Source organism: Hippocampus comes, unplaced genomic scaffold, assembly GCF_001891065.2.
Source record: "Hippocampus comes isolate QL1 unplaced genomic scaffold, H_comes_QL1_v1.1 scaffold44, whole genome shotgun sequence".
NCBI lineage: Eukaryota > Metazoa > Chordata > Actinopteri > Syngnathiformes > Syngnathidae > Hippocampus > Hippocampus comes.
This window is the reverse complement of record NW_017805546.1, coordinates 597242-617087: the sequence shown is the minus strand read 5'-3', so window position 1 is coordinate 617087 and position 19846 is coordinate 597242. Positions and strand designations below refer to the sequence as shown.

The following is a 19846-nucleotide window of genomic DNA, read 5'->3' as shown; positions in this document are numbered from 1 at the left end:
GTAAAAATGATCTGTTGTCGTGGGATTTTTTTTTTGTTTGTTTATTGGACTACTTGGGGGAATGTCCTGTTACGTGGGCCAGAATGTGTTGTTCGGGGAAGGCCATTTTTGTCTGAATGATTTGTTATTTTACAAATGATCCGTTTTATCGGCAACTGCGCCGTTCATTCTGCGAACGAGCAGTCATTTGGACCTGACCTGTTATTTTGGGTATTCCTTCCAGTTTGGGAACCGGCAGGGTGACAATGAGGCCTTGGGCGGTGCCGACCCACAAGAGCCCTTGACAGATGAGCAGGCTGGTGACTCGCATGGTCGCCTGACCTGAAACATCAAAACCAGGAGAGGAAAGATCAAAAACAATGGCAGCGGTGCAGCTCCTTGCTCTGCTTTGTATTTTCACATTCAGTCGCGGCAGTGTAAATAGTGCGGGAAAAGTGATTTCAAACTGGATTCAAGCCACACAATTGAGGAAGCCCAAATTGGGGTGCCACGATGTCAAATATAGAACAATAATTCATGATCAATGCATAATATCAGTACTCTAACGACGACCGCTACTCAACCTAATATCACTACTGCAAATACTACTAATACCGTTGGGTACTTTTACTACTACTGCTACAAGATGGCGTCAGCACTCTTATGAATGCAAGTACAAGTACTACAACTATGACAACCAAGACGACTACTACCTGTTCACAGCACGACTAAGTACTTCTGTCACTCCTGCAATTACTACCACTCGTGTTACTCGTGCCACGACTACTAATAGTGCCGCTACTGTTCCTGTTTCGAGACTTTTGGAGCACCTTGCCTCCACAATAAATGGCATTTCAATTATTTAGACACAACAGATAAGAATAAAACAATAATCCCAACAAATGGAATTTTTTTGCAAGAGCAGAGGGAGCAAAAAAAAAAAAACGATTTTCTATGCAGCCGTCAAGCATCTTAAATCCCTCGTCCCCAATTATTCGCAGTTTTTAAACCTGGAAAGTGCAACATTAAACACATTTTACAGAACACCGAGCACGGAATTCTATTAGCCATCAAGTACTTTGTTTTATATCCTCGAACTCCGCCCAAGGAAAAAAAAAAAAAAAAGTAAAAGTTCACTTTTGTTTGGGGCTCAAATGGGAAGCGTGCATCGTCACATGCCATGCGAGCGTTTGTCGGATGTCTGCGTGTGAAATGCTGCTCAACGAGATCATGGCGCACTCGATCCGTATTATTAAGCGCACACTTTCAGACAGCCAACAAAGGGCTGAACATCAGACCTATGATTTTCTGCAGTTCCCAGCGTGGCCCGCTTATAAATGGAGACGTCGTGCATAATGCCTGCATTTGTCGCTGGGAAGATTGCAAGACAAGCGACAATGTTTATTAGGGCCCGTGCAGCGACCGCTGCGAGGGCCCTGTTGTTTTTGTCAAAATTATTAGGATCCTTACTATTGGCGACGCGCTGTTCACCAAGAAAACAAAACTACTTTGGAGGGTCTAAACATGCACCAAAACTCATGAAACTTTGCAAACAAATCAGGCCTGGCAACGGCCTCAATCTTTCATGAGATTATTGTGCGAGGTTTTTTTTTTAAAAAAATGGCTTCACGGTGCCCCCAATAAATTTTTTCAGCAAAGCAGCCCTGGCTGTACGCGTCACCAAGATTGACAACATTTTGGGGGTAAATGTAACACGCCAAGACCCCGCAAAAAAAGTCTCTTGGAGCCAGAAGCTCTCTGATAAAATATCGCATATATTAGGCAGTTGTCATTAGCTGACTTGAAGTTTGCTGCTGTTGTTATCCGCCACTTCGTGCCGCAACAACAGGGAAAACTTTGCCATCAATATTTCATGGTTGACAACGAGAGAAGGCGCGGCGGCGGGTTACGTGTGGCATCTTAAACGGACCGCAGCCAAAGAAAAGGGGTGGGAGCGGGGGAGGGCGAGCGGGAGCGGGGTTGCCGAGAGGATTTACAGCCGAGCGGACGAGATGAAACGAGCCGACGGGAAAAAAGTAGGACAAACACAGAGCGTCGCATTAACTCAAAGGAGGCGCGTGTTTGGAAACGTAAGCAGTAGCGCACGGTAGGCGTGGATATTCTCGTCAGGTATTTGCACCGAAGCCCCCCTTCCCCCAAGACGGCCCTTCTTTCGGCGGCTCTCAGGCGACTCTTTCATTCATATTAATCCTCCAGCTTTCACCCCCGTGGCTGCGCCGTGTCGCGGGTGCTTACTTATTCATGTCGCTCCCCCACGTGCAGGAGCAGCAGGGGGCAACTTGATCGAGATGAGAATATCATTGTGTGTGAAGAAGGGGGAGGGCAGGGGGGGCAACGCCAATGTCTCGCGGGCCTGCATTTGGTACCCGGACCTTCAGTGGGGACGTACCTGACTTAATCCATCAATAGAAACCATCAAAGCTTCACAGAGATGCAATATGGTGGCATGTCAATTTTGATCGAACAACGTGACCAAAACATTGAAATAAAACACATCGAAGTGCTGGTTATTAAACAGATTGTGCGCTGGTCACGAGAGACGCGTTTTGCTCGTTGAACTTGTTCTCCTGGCTTTTTTTCGGGCTTTTCCAAGACGCCTCGTAAAATAAGGGAGTATTTTTTTTTCAAGGCGGCGAGGGGAGTGAAACGGCGCGGCTCTTTACCGGTGTTGAGCAGCGTGGAGCGCGTGGAGATGTTGATCTCCTGCAGCAGCTCCAGCGTCTCGGTGTGAAAGAGACGGATGGACGAGCCCTCCGAGAAGGCCATCCACACGCCGCCGCCGGCGCGCGCCACATGTGCCACGCTAACCGCTGGGTCGGGGTGAGCCTCCAGTGTCTGTAACACACAAAAACAGCCGTTGCAGAAAGACGCGCACGTTGGCCGTGTATTCGGTCGGTACGCCCGCGCCGGTCTCATGAGGGCCAATCAAATGGAATGAAAAGTGAAATACAGAAAATGGATGGAAGGATGGAAGCAATTTTGTGCTGCTATGTTTTTTTTTTTTTAGAGGACGAATATGCCCGCGCACCCCAATCTGGGTCACTCAGGAGCAAGCAGAAAACGTTTTGAAGACGAGTCAGTACAAGGCACTTGGAAATGCACAAAGTGGCCGCTTGAAAACCAAATTGAAGACTTCCTGTGTCTTTTCAGGCATGGCTTCTCGAGAGTGTTTTTTTTTTTTTTTGTGGGTCTACTCATGATAACCATACCTACCAAATTTCATGTTGCTGGATGAAAATAAACTCCCAAAAAAACCCCATCTAAGACAGGCTTGTCTTTGAAGGACACCTTGAAATGCCCCAAATGACCCAAAAAGTTGAAAAAAAAGGCGCGCACTCCATTACAGGTTTTTTTGTCCACGATGACATTCACAGCGAGTGCGCGACTGATATTTGCTTCCCCATTCTGGAGTTTAGCGCGCATCCGACGCCGGTGGCATGTTTTTGCGTCACTTTCCCGTCTCCTCCGGCGCGCAGTCTCGGGGCGCTCATGTTTAATGAGCGGCTCAAAAACAAGCGCAATTATCCTTATCGTGGCAACACAAGCAGGCCTTGCGGTCGGCGGCATGACAAGGCCCGCTGCGGGGTGTCATCTCACGGCTCGTATCGCTGTCAGCACGAAGGCCGCGCAATTAAGGGGGTGAATAGGAGCCGGCCCAGATGAGAACGCCGACATCACGTGTGCGCCGCGCCGACAGGGATTAGCACCTGTTTGGGCGCCCTTGCCGGCGGGCGCTTCTTTGTTTGAAACGCCGGCTTTGATGTGTTTTCTTTTCTAATTGGCTCCTGAGCAGTGGGCGGCTCAAGAGCAAGCAAAAAAAAAAAAACCTTGATGTGCACCGAGGAGATGATCGCTCAACAAGAGTCTTGCAGATGAAGAAAACTTCTGACGGTGGTTTGAATATGAGGCAATTCGCAGTCGAGATGCATTCGGTGGACGAGGTAGTATTATAATAAAGTATTCTAAGTATTGGCACGTGGCCGTTCCACATACAGAAAATGAAAAGTGAAAGAAAAAAAAAAAGGAAGTAATAGTCCATGCCTGGAAAAAATGTACTGAATTTTCCGCACTAAAAGGCGCACCTAAAAGCCTTCCGTTTTCTTAAAAGTTCACAGCGCGCCTTCAGATCCGATGCGTCTTGTGTCTGGTCATTACGGTAATATTTCGACCCCCAAAATGGCTCCTTGCTCAAGACATGCTGACAACGCCGAGTTCAAACTTAAGGCGATGGGTTACGCGGTTGAACACGGGAATAGAGCAGCGGCAAGAGAGTTCAACTTTAACGAGTCAATGTTCTAACTTGCCGTTGGTTAAGTGAACTGTGTCGCTGCTTTGTTAAATACGTTTGACTGACATCTGATCGTTCCGTTGGCATTTCCTTGAGCGTAGCTCCATCTAGTGGATGCATTGTAGATTGCGTCTTCTAATGCGGTGCACCTATTGTATGAAACAAAAAAAATTACAAAACAGGCCATTCATTGAAGGTGCGCCTCATAATCCAGTGTGCCTTTAAGTGTGGAAAATACGGTAAGTCTGCCATTTTAGGTTGATTTCGGGCAAGGTGTCTTCAAAGACTCAAGCAGTGGCCTTCAGGACTTTATTTGTGGCCCCCAAACTGCGAAGGCCGCACTTTGCCAAGCGCCGAGGTGGTCGGCAAGCATGAAAAGCACGTGTTGTCCTTGTTTGGATTAGGCCAGGGCTTGTCTGCATGCCAGCAACACACAAACAACCTGTTACGGCCCCGGGGCAGGTTTGGATTTTGACTTTTTGGTTTTGGAGCAGTGTGCAAACTGCGCCTACTGTTGACACTTTGCCAGCAGTAGGAGGATAGAGTCTACCAAAATGCCGTGCTCCCAGTTCACCGCTAGAAGCAAAGTGGACAGCGAAAATGAGCAATTTAATGAAGGAACGGACTGAAAAGTTGGCCTCCATTCTCCCTCCAACCAGCATGAAAAGCCATGTGCTTGCTGCGATGAAGAGTTCCAATTTGAAACGGCACGGCGAGGCGCTGGATTTTCAAAGAGATGTTTCTCCAAAATTCTGAGGTGAGAACATTAACAAATGAAATACAACTCCATTGTCATACTAAGTTGCAAGCAACATTCCTGTCGTGTCGATGGCAGAACAACAAAGTGCTCATTTGGAATGATGCGGATAAGGCAAAAGTCTCTGGACTGTAATAACAAAAAGCAACATAGACTGCGTCAATACGCGGAAAAGTCGCAGCGCAGCCACCGAAAAATACTTCAGCACTTCGAGTGAAAGATTTTGTCAGAGGGACAAAAGCTTGTGCATTGTCTCCGTTGCCTGGTAACAGAACTCCAGCCAGTTGTGCGATTGACAGCAGTTCACCTCCACTCGAATGTGCCGACCAGTGTGACGGCTTTCGATAGATGCGCAGCGTGTCAGACGTGAAGTGATACGCCCGCTTTACAGCGATGACGTGGTCGGTCAAGAACGACGACGGCGATGCGTCACACTTCCGACGTCAGCAACTGCTCCTCCAAAAAACAGCGGCCGCAACGGGTCTGAACGGCTCATTAGTCCTCCGTCGCGCCGGACGACGAGGTGTCCTGCGCTGTGGCTTGAGTCAAGTAATGGGAAGAGGAAGGAACAAGGTCTGGCAGTCATTATTGATCAGTCGGATCGTCCACAGACGTTCTGCTTTGTTAGCGTTTTCTGACGACAACGTAGCCAAAGACCTGCATGACCGCCCGTGTTTGTGTAGCTCAAAGGTGAGAATCACTCGCTTGGCTGAGAGTCTTGGCAGGTTTAGAAAAAAAAAGGGGGTTTTCAAGGACTCTTGCGCCAAAATGTGTCCCTGTTTCACAAAAGACGCAGAATGTGCAGACTGTGCGAAGGTTGACCCATCGGAATGAATGAATGGAGGATTGTGATAGCAAAGAGCCCAACCCCAGGTGGGGACACACTCGAGATTTGTCGTCAATCCAATGTCGGTCCAGAAATTCTTCTCTCTACTCATCCCACAAAACAACCATCAACCTGTTCTGATGACATTTGACACAAACATGACTTGAAAAGTCCAATAAAAGCAGTTCTAAGAGTACTGCCATCAGTTCAATGAGTTTGCAGAAAAATCACTCAAATGTCACCCTCAAACGAACACCCCCACAATCTCACACATAACTTTTACCTTGGCCTTTAGCAGCTTTGCTCATACTATGTTGGAATATCCACCTCCTGTTTCCCACCCATTAATTTGTCAACAACAGGGCATAAGAGCAGCAAACAGAAGCAGGTGGGAGGAGTCAGAAGTGACCTGGAATCAGCAATATTACTTCTTGATGAGCAGGTTTATCACCGCTTATTAATTTTTAATTGTTTATACGTAACTAAAAAATAAAACTTTAAAGCGATGACATTTGGTGGTGCGGTAAGACACCATAACAACTCAATTATGTTCCCAATGTAGCAGCCGTAGCGAACTTCGGCTTGTTTAAGTGCACTTTGCACACAAACTAAAAAAACCAACAAAAAAAAACCCAATTACGATATGAATGATTCTGTTTTATTTTGAGCATAATTTCACTGAAATTATTCTCAATTACGACATACATGTAAATGGATCATAAATGGGGTTCCGTGTGGAGCAAAAAGCAACGCGAGGCCATTCCTGCCGTCACTTTGAGATGATAAACACAATCCAATGACGCTTTTATCCATGTTAACGTGAATGACAGGAAACGGACAGAAGTCGATGAAAATTTGAGCAAAGCTTTTCGGTCGGTTCACTTCAGTCGACAGCAAATTTAGGACTACACAACCCGCGTGAAGTATATTACAACAAGAGGACACGTAATCCCCATGACTTTCAAAATCATCCCGAGGCTGTCGGAGCTTATGACGGGGTATCTCCATCCTTATGGCTGATGATTTATTCATGCCTTGCAATCCTCGCTCGATTGGTGTGCGGCTTTGTCAGCAATTTACTTGATTGTATAGCCACTTGTACGCCTGCCGCATGCCCAAAGCCGAGCGCACGTTGCCGCCGATCCCTTCGGAGGCTTCGTGGATAAGCGGCGTCAAACGAGACAAGTGTTGGCGCCCGGCAAAATTGATGTCGACGTGCTATGTCCGTGTGTGGAGGTGAAAAGAAAAATAAAGATGATACGCGCTGGCGAGCCTCTGAGGCCCGTCCAATGATCCATTTGACCGCAACTTCTGCTTGCCGGCACCGTGTCAAGTCAGCCCTCGCGAGAGCGTATTAGTGAGGAAGACGAGGTTAGTTCAAAAGTAACCAGGCGTTGACCCGTTAAGCTCTGCGGCAGAGGAGAGTGGTCACCTCGGCTCATTAAGTTCTCACCTCAGAGGAAGGAGTCATCGCTAACCAACCTCCATTCAGGCCATTCTTTGGACATGCATTTTGGGTCATTACCCTCTTAGAGGACCCATGATAAAAGCGCGATTCACTCCAAAAAGTCTCCACAGTGTCGAGATTTCTTTGCACCCAGCGCAAATTCAAAACAACCGGTGCTGGATGTAGCAAAGCAGCCCCGGAACACGACGAAGACGCCTCCATGTTTCCCAGAATATTCTTTTCTTCGAATGCCTCATTTTTGCGTCAAAATATATACAGATTAGAGCTCATGTGACTTTCCCAAAACAGAATGTTTAGGACCCCGCACAGATTTAAAACACCCAGTTAGTTTCAGATGGAGCAAAGCAGCCCCAGAAAGATACGAATAATTCAAAGCATACCACAAACACTCACATCGTGTCACGATTTTTCCAGGAATAAAATAAAAGTGATGCGCCCGACAGCGACTTCATTACCTGAGTGTTGAGGCTGCAGATGTCAACCACCATGACCAAGTTCCTGCAGCTCGCCCACACCGAGTCGTCCAGCACCAAGAGGGTCCGCACTGGATCTGAACCCAAGTTCACGCTTCTGCTGGAATCGGGATCCCAGAGATCCTCTGGGAAATAATAAAATATATGCAATCGATAAATACTACATTTAGGAATAGGGTAGAACCTACACGGGAATCAAACACTATCAATGATGTTGACGTCTAAGTTGTTCGCACAGTCAAAAAAACATTTCAAAGTCGTTCAAACTTTACAGTCCACACCAGCGATCGAGCCTTGCCGCAAATAGCAAAAGAAAAGGAAGTGACACGCAGCAACTGAAAAAGTTGAAAAAAGTAACACACTACGATGCAAAACAGACTTTAAAATTTACTGATTTTTTTTAATGTACTTGTCTTGCAACTATGACTTTAATGTAAACTCAAACAAACAATTTGAACAAATCACTATGATGCTGTTCAACTTTTTAATGACATTTTGCTTGACGTGTGCAGCGAGCGAGACGAGTGTGCGACGTCGGGACAGGAAGATAACACAACGTTCACGTGGCCTAAATGATTCAAAAATCGGTACCCATCCCTGCGAATAAGTGAGTTAAGTTCAGTGAATTAACGAGTCAAACGAATCCCTGGGCCGCACATCGAAAATAACATCGAAAGTAGTCTTCACTTTTTGACGCTGATCAAATAAAGGGAGAGTGCGGATCATTTCAGCTTCATGTTGTTTTCATTAGGAACGCTTTTTAATTTTAATTTGTGTATGTAATGGATCTAAGTTAGCAAGTTAACGAGGTATTGAGCATCATATCTGTGACCCGCTGCCCGGTGATTTCATGCTAAACTGCATTTTGTGAAGAAATGACACACTGCCCTTTTAATATTGTGTAATAAAGCACGGGGGGGGGAAAATGTGAACGTTTTCACTTTGATCTCCCACTTGGCCGCCACCTCTCTCCCGTTTCGCTTGGCCAGAGTGTGAAGGAAGTGGACCTTTTTTCTCCTTCGGGGATTAATCACCAGGCGCACTTTAGCGGCTGCCACGAGGCGCCTGATGATAAATGGAATGGCGTCAGCGTTTCCTTTGCTGCGCGTTAATGAAGTCGAATTAGAGAGTGGGCCGCAACCGGCCGTTTAACTAACATTTGGAGCACGGCGGTTGAATGGTTAGCAGAGGTCCAGGGTTCAATTCCTTCCTGTGTGGAGTTTGCACGTTCTCCCCGTGCCTGTGCGGGTTTTCTCCGGGTATTCCGGTTTCCTCCCACATTCCAAAAACATGCACGGTCGGTTGATTGAACACTCAAAGTGTGATTGCGAGTGTGAATGGTTGTTTGTCTATGTGTGCCCTCCGATTGGCTGGCAACCAGTTCAGGGTGTGTGTACCCCGCCTACGGCCCGAAGTCGGCACGGGTAGGCTCGTGAGAATCGGCGGATGAGAAAATGGATGCATTTAGTTCAGCCTTTCAAGGCCTTTTGACTCCAGCAGGTTAACTGCTTGCCATGAAAAAAGGTCACTTTCACCATCTTTATTTAAAAAAAAAAAAAAAAAAAATCCACTCGGAGAAGTGAAAGCCGCTGTGCCAAATGCCGAGCGAGCCTACTTCAAGTTTCATTCATTCATGACTACAGCTGCTCATTTTTAGTTTTGTAAAAACTGTCCACGTGACGTCGACATCATTTTGGCCACTTCAAAAAAACATATGATTATTTTTAAATCACTTGTGGTTGCAATCAACACAATTGGCAACAGCGTGCTGTGGACTCTCAAACTCCGGAGTGCAGCTCGCAAGCCTTCCAGTCAACAGTGGGGCTATGAATCTTGAACAGATGCGCCAGGAGCCTCCCCGGTCGTCTGTCCTGCCTGTTGATACATCAACCTACTCATATTCCTTCCTCCGTTTAATTAATCATCCCCTCCCTTCTTTTTTTTTTTTTTCGCTGGAGAGGCAGCAGAGGCCTGTTTGATGTGATATGGAATCCAGGTACGAAGGGCGGGGGGGCTCTACTGGGAGGGTGTAACGCCTCACTGCACCTGACATGTTTTTTGGCGCAAGCTGTTCTTTCTGCAATGACAAAGACAATGCAAAAGCAAAGGTGGGCCGTCAGTGATTTCGTGAGACGCGCCTCAAATACGGCAGGTTCCATACGAGTGTGAGATTCTGCAAAATACGGGTGGTGAAGTTCTTTGGTTAATTTCCGCTGCGCCAGGTGGCATCACGGATAACTGGCGAGAGGAGCAATTGTATTCATTTTTTTTTTTTTTTTTACACCAAGTGTGTTGTGAATGCTTTTTTTTCTAAATTATGGATTATTCCTATCGGTTTTGTTGATTTCAATTGTGCAAGATGTCAGCTATCTGGCAATAGTGTCTTGCAGATTTATGACAATTATATAATTGATGGACTGGGCCGTTGACATTTTTGACTGTGCATTAATTTTTGTAGTGCTGTTTATTTGTTTTGTGTAAGTTGGCAGCTATCCTGAATACCTGGCAAGAGGAGCCATTGCATCAGGGATATGATTAAACAAGCTGTCGTGGATTCTTTTTTTTTGGGGGGGGGGGGCAGTGTGCTGTTCCTGCAGTTGTGTTCATTTCTAGTCTGCAAGGTGGAAACCTCTTTGTAATAAATGCCACCAAGATTGATCGCATAAAATAGATGACGGCTGTTTCATCGGACCGTAATACATTTCCCACAAGAGATTTTGTTATGCTCTCATAAAACCAAGGTTGAACTTTTTGGCCATAATTCCAAAAGGTAAGTTTAGTGCAGATGCAACACTGCTCATGACCAAAAGAACAGCGAGCCGACAGTGAGGCGCGGTGGTGGCGGCATCATGCTTTGGGGCTGCTCTCGCTCTCTCTCGCTCTCTCTCTCCTACTCTGTGTGTGTGTGTGTGTGTGTGTGTGTGTGTGTGTGTGTGTGTGTGTGTGTGTGTGTGTGTGTGTACACTAGGGTGGGAGAATCCCGGCATTTACAACTCGTTTGGGTGTCATCTAGACTTTTTTAGTGCTGATATTGATCTTGTTTTATACTGAACACGCCACTTTGGGTTGTTGGTAAAAAGCAAATGCAGCCTGATGTGGGCTCTTCCATGACCGCTTTGATTTGTTGAGTATATAGCAAAAGTTCTTCTTTGCAAAAGAGGTGAATAACACTCATCAATCCATCACAATATAACACGGCGGCATCAACAAAAACACACTTTCAGTCCTTCTGAGTGGAATCAAGTCTCCATGGATACCAGGCTTCTATTAGTGGTTTAGTCATCACAGCAGACGAAATGGAATGCAAACGAACGCGACGAAAGATTTTAACACGGGACACCTACTGTCATAGAAATGTATTTTACATGACCGCTGAATATCATTCGGGAATTCACACGCAATAGAAAGCGAGCGATAAGCGTTTTGTATTTGGAAAAGCAATTTAGCGCGGGCCGCTAAGAGAGCTTACCGCCACTTTTCCTCCCGTAAACCATCAAGGTGCCATCGCGCAAGCCAGCAAAGAGGAAGCAAGGCGAGTGCTTCAGGCACAGCACGGGGCAGCCCCGGGGGTTGCTGAGGGTCACCAGGCACTGAGCCGCAGTGTCCACGCTGCCGTAGACCAGAATTCTGAAGAGGGAAAAGATGAACATTTGCATCAAGGTATTTTCAGGAATTGATCCAACACATCTGGCAGCATCTGTGTTTAAAAAAAAAAAAAAAAAAGACGAAGATTGTTGGCGAGCGTCTGCGGAGCATTTGCGACCTTGAACGAGCCCTGACAAACTCTGGCGTGAACAGTCGCAATTGTTCGCCCCTTAGTGGGGAAGGGGCTTTACGCCTTTCTTTCGTTTGCTTTTAAATGTCCTTTTCATGATATGAAGCACACTTTTGTAGGAAATGCCCGATATAAATAAATGCATATAGATAAGGGACGTGACTTCAAGAGGCGGGGCCTGGTGAGGTGGCTTGTGACGTGCAGCTTGTGTGCAAGTGTGCGTTTCATTGTTCTCCTGGCATTCAATCTATTGGTGAAAAGTGCATCAGCGACTGTGGCTCTCCTTTGCCGCCGGCGGGTGGCAATAGAGTAAGTCAGTATTCCTTAAAACCCCATGAAAAATGGCCACTCTAAATGGCAGGTGTCGACGGAAAAGAGGGATTTCCACGATAAACAATTTAAGATGCCTTGTACGGGCAAATATCCACCCCGAATGTGTTAAAAAGATGTTTATCCATCAAGCCATCATTTCAAATGTCTTTCAACCACATGGGAGTGTTTGAAATATACGATCTCTCGACGGGGCAGATTCTTCACAACTGGGTCCCTTACTTTCCCTTGCGGTAAACGAGGGGTTCGCTGTAAAACGTTTGAAGTATCTTTCATCGTCTCACCGTCCGTCATCTAATCCGACGCAGATGCTGGCAGCGTTTCCCTTGTGAGGTGCGGCCTCCGCCTCCTCAGTGGGAGAAGCTTCCGGCACGTATTCAAGACAGCGGACGGCGGAGCCCACTTGCAAGCTCTTCACGGCCCTTGGCACGGGCCTGTTGAGCGAGAAGATCTCAATCTGGCCCTGAGAGGCTTCCTCCCCGCCAGCAGCCACCTGCAGAGAGAACGGAGGCTGCTTGGAAATGATCTCATTTTGAGATGCTCCAGTAACAAAGGAAAAGGAGCGGTTTGGTGCAGACTGCAACACACACACACACACACACACACACACACACACACACACACACACACACACACACACACACACACACACACACACACACAAAATTTGAAGGTGTTTTATTTGTTTTTGAGCAAAGCAGCTGAATAGCAGAAACACACAGAACACCACGAATATAGTACTCCGCAGTTAAAAATGATATGCATGCACGCTATAATTAATGATAACTGCCACCCTGCACTAAAGAAATAAAACGAGCCAGGAGAAATAATCGACAGAGTCACTGAAGAAAGACACGCTCGGTCACGCACGGGCACATGCATGTCAGGGCAGGTGAGTCAGCGTTAAAAATGTATTATAATGACCGCTTTGATGGATACCGTGCATGTTTGAGTGGACATCCTTCACCTGTCGGCAGTTTAAAGTTAGCGAAATATGAAATCAATGATCTTTTCCAAGTCTGTCGTTTGTAGCTGCTGGCTGCTCACGTTGCATTTGTTCAATACATGAGCATATAATACATCCAAAGTCATCCGCTCCAAGTCTGCCGTCTTTTTCATCGACGTCGGTCAAAAAAGTTCAAGTGAGCTCTCGAAAAGGATCGGTGTTGCTTTGCGAGGGTCAAGAAGGAATTGATTACTGGAGTTCATGAACTGTTTGTGTATTTTTTTTCTGCTGAGACTTGAAAGTTTGATGGTCACATTGGTGTGTTGGTATGAGATATGATCAAGGTTGCGCAGCAAAGTCATATTACCTGAAACTGTAAACTGTGATGGAGGAGCCTCTGCACACCCATTCTTGCGGTGAATCAGCCAAAACGGCTGTTTCAAACCAACATGGCTGACGACCAATTCAGTTTGGGCTGTTTTTATGCATCCTGCTACGACATCCACCAGTAAACTGAGTGTGGTGGCTTTCCCCCCCCCCCCCGAACTTTCCAGGGGATGCTCCTGAGTGAGTTTAGGAGATTAAATTCCCAAGTGCCAACATTAATTAGGTCACAGTAACAACAAGTGACATAACAACAAGCAGATCAAGGCATCTGTTTTGCGTTCAGATTCATATAGCCGATCCAAAAAGTGGCATTTTCTCATCAAGAGTTCTCATTTTTTGAAGACTGTGGGCGTGTCAATCAAGTAGCCCCATGACCACCTGGAAAAATGAATGCTACTTTGTCTTATCTTTCTTATGCCTACGCCAAACTACGTTTGCGGCGCAAATATACATTTGCCTCAATCCTGGCATCTTATATAACCCACATAGCAACAACTCAGCACTCGAAAGCAGCTATGGCAGCTCAAAGTCCTGGTCCATTCAGCGGCTATCAAAAGCGATTTTTTTTTTTTTCCTCTTGTCGCTCTTCCACCATTCACCGCCGACAACAACACGCTCTTAAGTGACCTCGCCGGGGACTATATGCAGTAGTTCGCCAGCTAGCTGAGTGGGAATACAATGCGTTGGGCCACTGCTGACGTCAACAAGGGATTTATATATTGGGGGTGGGACGACTCATTCCGAGGCCGAAATTCATCATATGTTCATGTTAAGAAACCTACCTTGGGACTACGGCTGAAAACTAGTATTTATGCTATGTCTGAGGCATTTACACCGTTTATTCTTGTGTTGATAATAAATTTAAAAAAAAAACATCACTGGACCCTGATTTTAGCCTGAAACGGTGAAAATATTTTTAATGCTAATACTCCACGACTGAGCACTGCAGAGTTCTCAGCCTTTGTACATATTTTGAGCAGAGCAATTACCTTCAAACATGTGTACTGGATATAGAAACAAATCTCCGAATTCACTTTCCAGGGTCTCAGTTTGGTCAAATGCTCCACCTTGGTCAAATGACATGAAAGGAGTTTGTGTGACGCCATTGGAAATCGCTACATCTCTTGGCGTCCTGGAAGTCCACGTGACGACGCCATGGCGAAAAGGTCCATATCGCTTCATTTGTCTCTTCTGTGCGACGCCTCGGCGGAGGCTGGCGCAAAAATGCAAGGGCACTTCTCGGCGGATTTGTTCCTCGCCTAAATCACGCCATGCGATGCTGACAGGAGCTAAATATAGTCTTTAGCCTCGCTCTTCCACGCTCACCCTTATTTGCATGCAATCATTTGTTTGAGTTGTATCAGCCGGCAGGATCTGGACAGGAGAGATCCTGTGGGCTCTGGAGGATGAGCCAGAACAAATAATGGTCTGTTGAACAGGCTGCGAAGAAGATAGCGAGGACTTATCTCGCCGCGAGGGGCTCAAGAAAAAGATGGTTTCAAGTGGCGCCTCTCCACCTACACGCTCACGTTTCCCCCCCTCGTGACAGCCAGCGCCACGTTCCTGGCAAAGCGCTCGCCACTCATTTAGGGAACCTAGCGATGTGGAGTCACGATCTGGACCGAGTCCCGCTTGCCGCTCGGGGGGAGGCGGCGGCTTCCCAAAAGCTTCGCCAGCTTTAATTAGATTGCTTTGGAGGGCGCGAGACCGTGGAGCCGCACGAGCGAGCCAGAGACGAGGGTCACCAGTTGTTGTTTGATGCGTTTCGGCTTCGCCAGCGCTCTTCTACACACGCACACAAATGGAAATACAAAAGTAAATAATCAGGATACAATAAATCTCCACGATTCGCACAAGACTGGGATGCCGACCCAAACAGTAAAAATGAAGGTGCTCTCCTCAGCTGAACAAAATTGCTTAGTCCAAAGATGGCACCAGATGGCACCGCAGCAATATAGATTTGTTTTAATATTCGGCATGGCTTTGCCCTGAGAACAACAACAGCGAATGGGTGAGTTTTCAGTGAATAATGGAGAAAGTTGGCCTTCTTATCGCGTTGGCAGAACTATTGTTGCTGTGGAGCCTAGGAACTGTCTATAGGCACCGACACACTGTTTTTTTTGTGGGTCATATTAACACCCGTGTACAATGCCGCCGCACGATTTGATTGAGCATATGATTGAGCAAAAAACTGATGACGTTGGCCAGAGCAAAAGAGGGTACTAAACAACAGCAGAATAAGCTGTTTGGCATCGGCACCAAATTTTGGGGCACGTTTTCCACATGCGCAACACATGCAAGTGAACCTACAAATGTATTTTTCCTTACAAATGGGGCATCATTTAAATGCAAAATAGGCCCCCTTCCCAACGGAAGGCACTTTTATCTGTTCAGAAAGCATCAAAAAAAGCAAGGACAACTGCCTCGCTGATGTGTTCCGACGCCTCGGCCCCTCAGTGCACTGTAAGATTACAGTAGATGTATGCTAAAGAGTGGCGGCGTTCAAGGCCAGAGGCTGCCGACATACACGCTGCGTGCTTGGCTGGTCGCAAAGTGAAATGAGTGTTGCATTATGAAAAGTTACGTGTGCATGAACAGCTTCTTCAGCAAGTCTATTGACTTGACATATTAGAAGAAGAAAAAAAAAAAAAAGGATGTTGTCGTGACCGGGATCACCCGGAATGTTGCATGGCGCAGTGCAGCAACTCGTTAGCCTAACAGCATAATGAACCGAGTCATATTTACGGAAAACAAATCAAAACACAACCGATTTAACAGACAAGAAGGCCCAAGTTGCTTTGCTTCAACCTATGTCGAGTTTTTCAGTAGCTGAGGTCATCTTGCATCCCAAAAAAACGTCAGTAGGTGAATATGTCAATCCTAACTTCAGACCTATAGTTTTTTGGGTGAGGTGGTGGTGGGGGGGGGGGGGATTTATCTTTGTTATTTGTGGTAAAACACACCTATTGGCAAATTTCTGCAACATGATGGAAAAGAGTTCTAAAATTATTTTGCTATTTTTGCGACAAAATACTGTCAATAGTACGGATGTTTATTGCATTACAAGTCAATCGTAAACACGGAAAGTTCCTGTTTTTGTGGTGTTTGCTGGCAATGACCAACCTTTCCCACGGTCACTTTCGAAAACCACAAAACTACCATTTCTTGAGCAAAAACAAGACCTCTGTTGTTTTTTTTTTTTGTTTGTTTTTTTTTAACTTGAGCGTTTTAATAGCCACGTGTAGCACAAAAACAGACACATGCTGCCAAGACTCTGTGTAACTTTCCCCTAACAACCGAGGCTCGACTTAGCTTCGTAGGACCACAGAAAGGTGAGCCTTTCAGCAAATGGATTAGGATAGGTGTGTCGCCCCCCCCACCCCCCAAAAAATAGGAACGAACAGGTGACTGAACATCACTGCTGACCTTTGAATCATCAGCGACAGTGTGGACAAGCCAAGCGATGAGACGCCGCATGAACTCCCAGCAGGGCTGAGATGGAAGAGGCTCCTAACTGAACGTTCATGGCTTCATTCATATTGCTCTTTGATTTTTGCAAGCCGGCACGGGGTAGGAAAGAGAGAAGCTTTGGAGTGATTGAGTGTCAAGGCGACGCGTGAGTCGGCACATCCCCACAGCGGCCTGGTTAGGGATCGGTCATGAAAATAACGTGTGTTTAGGGAAATAACGCGGCTTGGAAAGAGTGACAACCCTTTGCGCACGCCCGTCTTTCTCCCTGGCAAGTGCTGCGAGAGGTTAATAGTTCTTTGGCTGGACAACACCCCAGATGACCAGATTTTTTTATGAATATAATGAAAAAGTCAAGTGCAGTGGTTGGAACAAAATAAAACACAAGCACCGAGAGGAATCCGGAGTTGCACATCAGCCAAAGTTAATGTGCAGCCGATGGTTCGTTCTTGCCTGCATTGGCCTGCGGGTTTGTCGCACTGGGGATGACATTGATGAAGTCTGGATGGACTCTGGGATCGCGATTGTGCTAAATTCCCTTCCACTTTCCTCATCCTGATTTGCCCCGCTCTTCTTTGGGTGAACATCTGAGGTGACGTTATCTCCTGAGCCGAGTCGAATTAACCGACACTTTTTATCACATTCATGAAAAGCATGACCTGACAGTGGTGCATGAGGAAAATGATCTGCGGGGGAAAAAAAAAAAAAAAAAAAATCAGCTGTCTCGGGCCCCATTTGGTCGCCTGTAATTTGATTTTAAAGAAAGCACCACCCTCCAGGAAAAACAACCAATCAGAGAGAGAAGGTGTGACTGAAGAAGTGTCAATCATTTGCTCTGCGCTCACGGGCGCTGTCACCTTAAGCTTCAAGAGCTGTGTTGAAGCTATGGTGGAATGCCACCTCCGGAAAATTACAACATTTCCATCACTTTGCAGGAGACCCCCAAAAAATGGTTTGTTCAACCATTATTATTGCATCGTCAAACAGAACAATGAATCTTCAACACTTGACATTAATCAATCATTTGTGAAAATTTTTTGTAGTTTTTTTTCTAAATTTAAATTTCGAATTACTTTAGGACAACTGCTGTCAATAGAAGACCATCAATGGAGACCGTCGATGATGGCAGGGCGACGAACTTGCAGGTGAGCAGGTGTTTTTATTCAGTGATTGGTAAAAGCGGCCAAATGATTTGGAATGACTGTCAATGTGCTCCGCTCCACAAAGCCATCAGCTCGCTCTGACGCTGATCCACGCTGTCTCTCTTTGCCAGCCTACGCCAGCTTTAGCCACTTTCTGGGCCAAAAGAGGATTACCTGACCAGCTTCCCACCTACCCACTACAAACATTCCAAAAATAAATACATCATATATATATTTTTTTCTCCCTGAGTCTTCCTTTTGCTTTCCAGGCAGCCGCAGCCGAACTCCCACAAGTCCGCCTGCTTTGCCACGTGGGATGCCGAGCACGTCAACACAGATTCAGCAACTTACCGTCGGGTTATCCTAACTCACAGTTTCCTAGCAACATCTGCCATCACTTGGCCTTGGGATACATCGTTGCGCCTTGACTTGCGAGCCTAATGGGTTACGTGAGCAGGCTCGTAACTCAAAACACACAAATCTCAAATCGTCTTTCCCCTGTTAAATGAATGGATATGCCATGAATCCATTCCAGCCCCTCCAGAAAACGCGAACGTGTTTTTAATAAGAAAAACTGCATTTTACCGGAATAACATACAAATACTTGGGGCGCACCAATCGATCGGCCGGGAATTACGGAAGATCGGCCGATCACAACAATAAAAATGCATCTTGCACACCAATCTCATCTCCCTCCACAGAGGTTTAAAAATGTCAACAACAAAAATTGTAATCGGCAGGTCAGGCTTTTTAAAGATCAATGATCGGCCAAAAAATTATGATCGGCGCAACTCTATAAAATACAATTTCAAGAATTCAATTTTAGGCATTGTGCGGACTTTCATGGACTTTTTTGTGTAAGTTATATGGTTGACTTAACGCGCAATTCTCATTTTGTAGGTTTAGTTGGACAGTAAACTTTGAGTGGGAGTGCCCCACCCCCCCCAAAAAAGCTTGAAGCAATCACGTTGCTTCGGTTCTCTAAATTGTTCTTGTTCTTGACCTTCTAATGTGAAGAGAACACAGAATCGTTTCTAAATTAATGGTTGTGGGGTTAAAGCTGAAACGATGATGAAAAACAGCAGGAAAGTGGATTCCTTTATCCTCTCATTGATTCAAGTTACTGCTGTGGGGTGTGCCAGGGCGTGCGTGTGTGCGTGCGTGCGTTACTCACCCAGAGGAAGCCTTGAGGTAAGGATGTGCTGGCTGCCGAGAAGCCCAACAATGCACAGTGAACAGGATTGTGGATGGCAGCTTCGAGCTACGGGAGACAAAATCAATATTGATTTCTCATACATCACTTCACCACGCTCTCTTTTTTTTTTTTTCCTTCCTTCTTGTTTCCAAGCTGTCTCGCTGCATTTTATCAAAGCGACACACACATTGGCGCTGGCTCGAAGACTTTACGCAAATTCGATTTGGTTCAAAGCTTGCGATGGGCCTTTGCTAAGGACTTTGTTATCCTGTGAGTGACTGATGACACTCCAGCCTTGTTGGAGGGCAACCACACATGGAAGTGACAGGAAAACTGGCACTGGGTCACATCACAACAGGGCATAGCCAGTAGGAGGCGATATCTGGAATTTTCCACTCTAAAAGGGCTGCACACAAGGCATTGCTCCCTTTGTTACGTTCACCACTTTTGTGCACGTCACTATATTTTGCCGGTATAGGGAAGTGAACAAATCAACATTATTTGTCGTACAGTGGCCCTGCATACTTGACTTTCTGCATTATAAACATCTAAAATTCACCTATTAACAGATTTTTTGTGTGTGTTTGTGTGCGTGTAAATAGCAGGGGTTCCCTGTAATTAACCAACGGACACCACGAGCTGAGAGTCAAACTGCCTAACCTTTATCTTCTACTTAAAAGCTGTGCTGATCTCGAAGCAATGCACCACCGCCATCTACAGGGATCTGTTAGGCATTACACTCGTTTACAAACTACAATTTCACTCGCACGCACGCACGCACGCACGCACGT

The 19846-nt window shown here is 46.2% G+C and overlaps 1 protein-coding gene across 6 annotated transcripts in view; it reads right to left on the bottom strand.

The window, feature by feature from the left end:
• arhgef10la (Rho guanine nucleotide exchange factor (GEF) 10-like a) overlaps positions 1–19846 on the bottom strand; it is a 93417-nt gene that overhangs the window by 1881 nt on the left and 71690 nt on the right. For all 6 annotated transcript variants that reach the window (XM_019879481.1, XM_019879479.1, XM_019879478.1 and 3 more), the window contains 6 exons: positions 19035–19121; positions 12202–12410; positions 11282–11439; positions 7795–7937; positions 2664–2835; positions 199–321 (listed from right to left, as the gene is read on the bottom strand). In XM_019879481.1, the coding sequence (XP_019735040.1) occupies positions 199–321; positions 2664–2835; positions 7795–7937; positions 11282–11439; positions 12202–12410; positions 19035–19121 (892 nt within the window). The remainder of the gene's footprint in view (positions 1–198; positions 322–2663; positions 2836–7794; positions 7938–11281; positions 11440–12201; positions 12411–19034; positions 19122–19846) is intronic.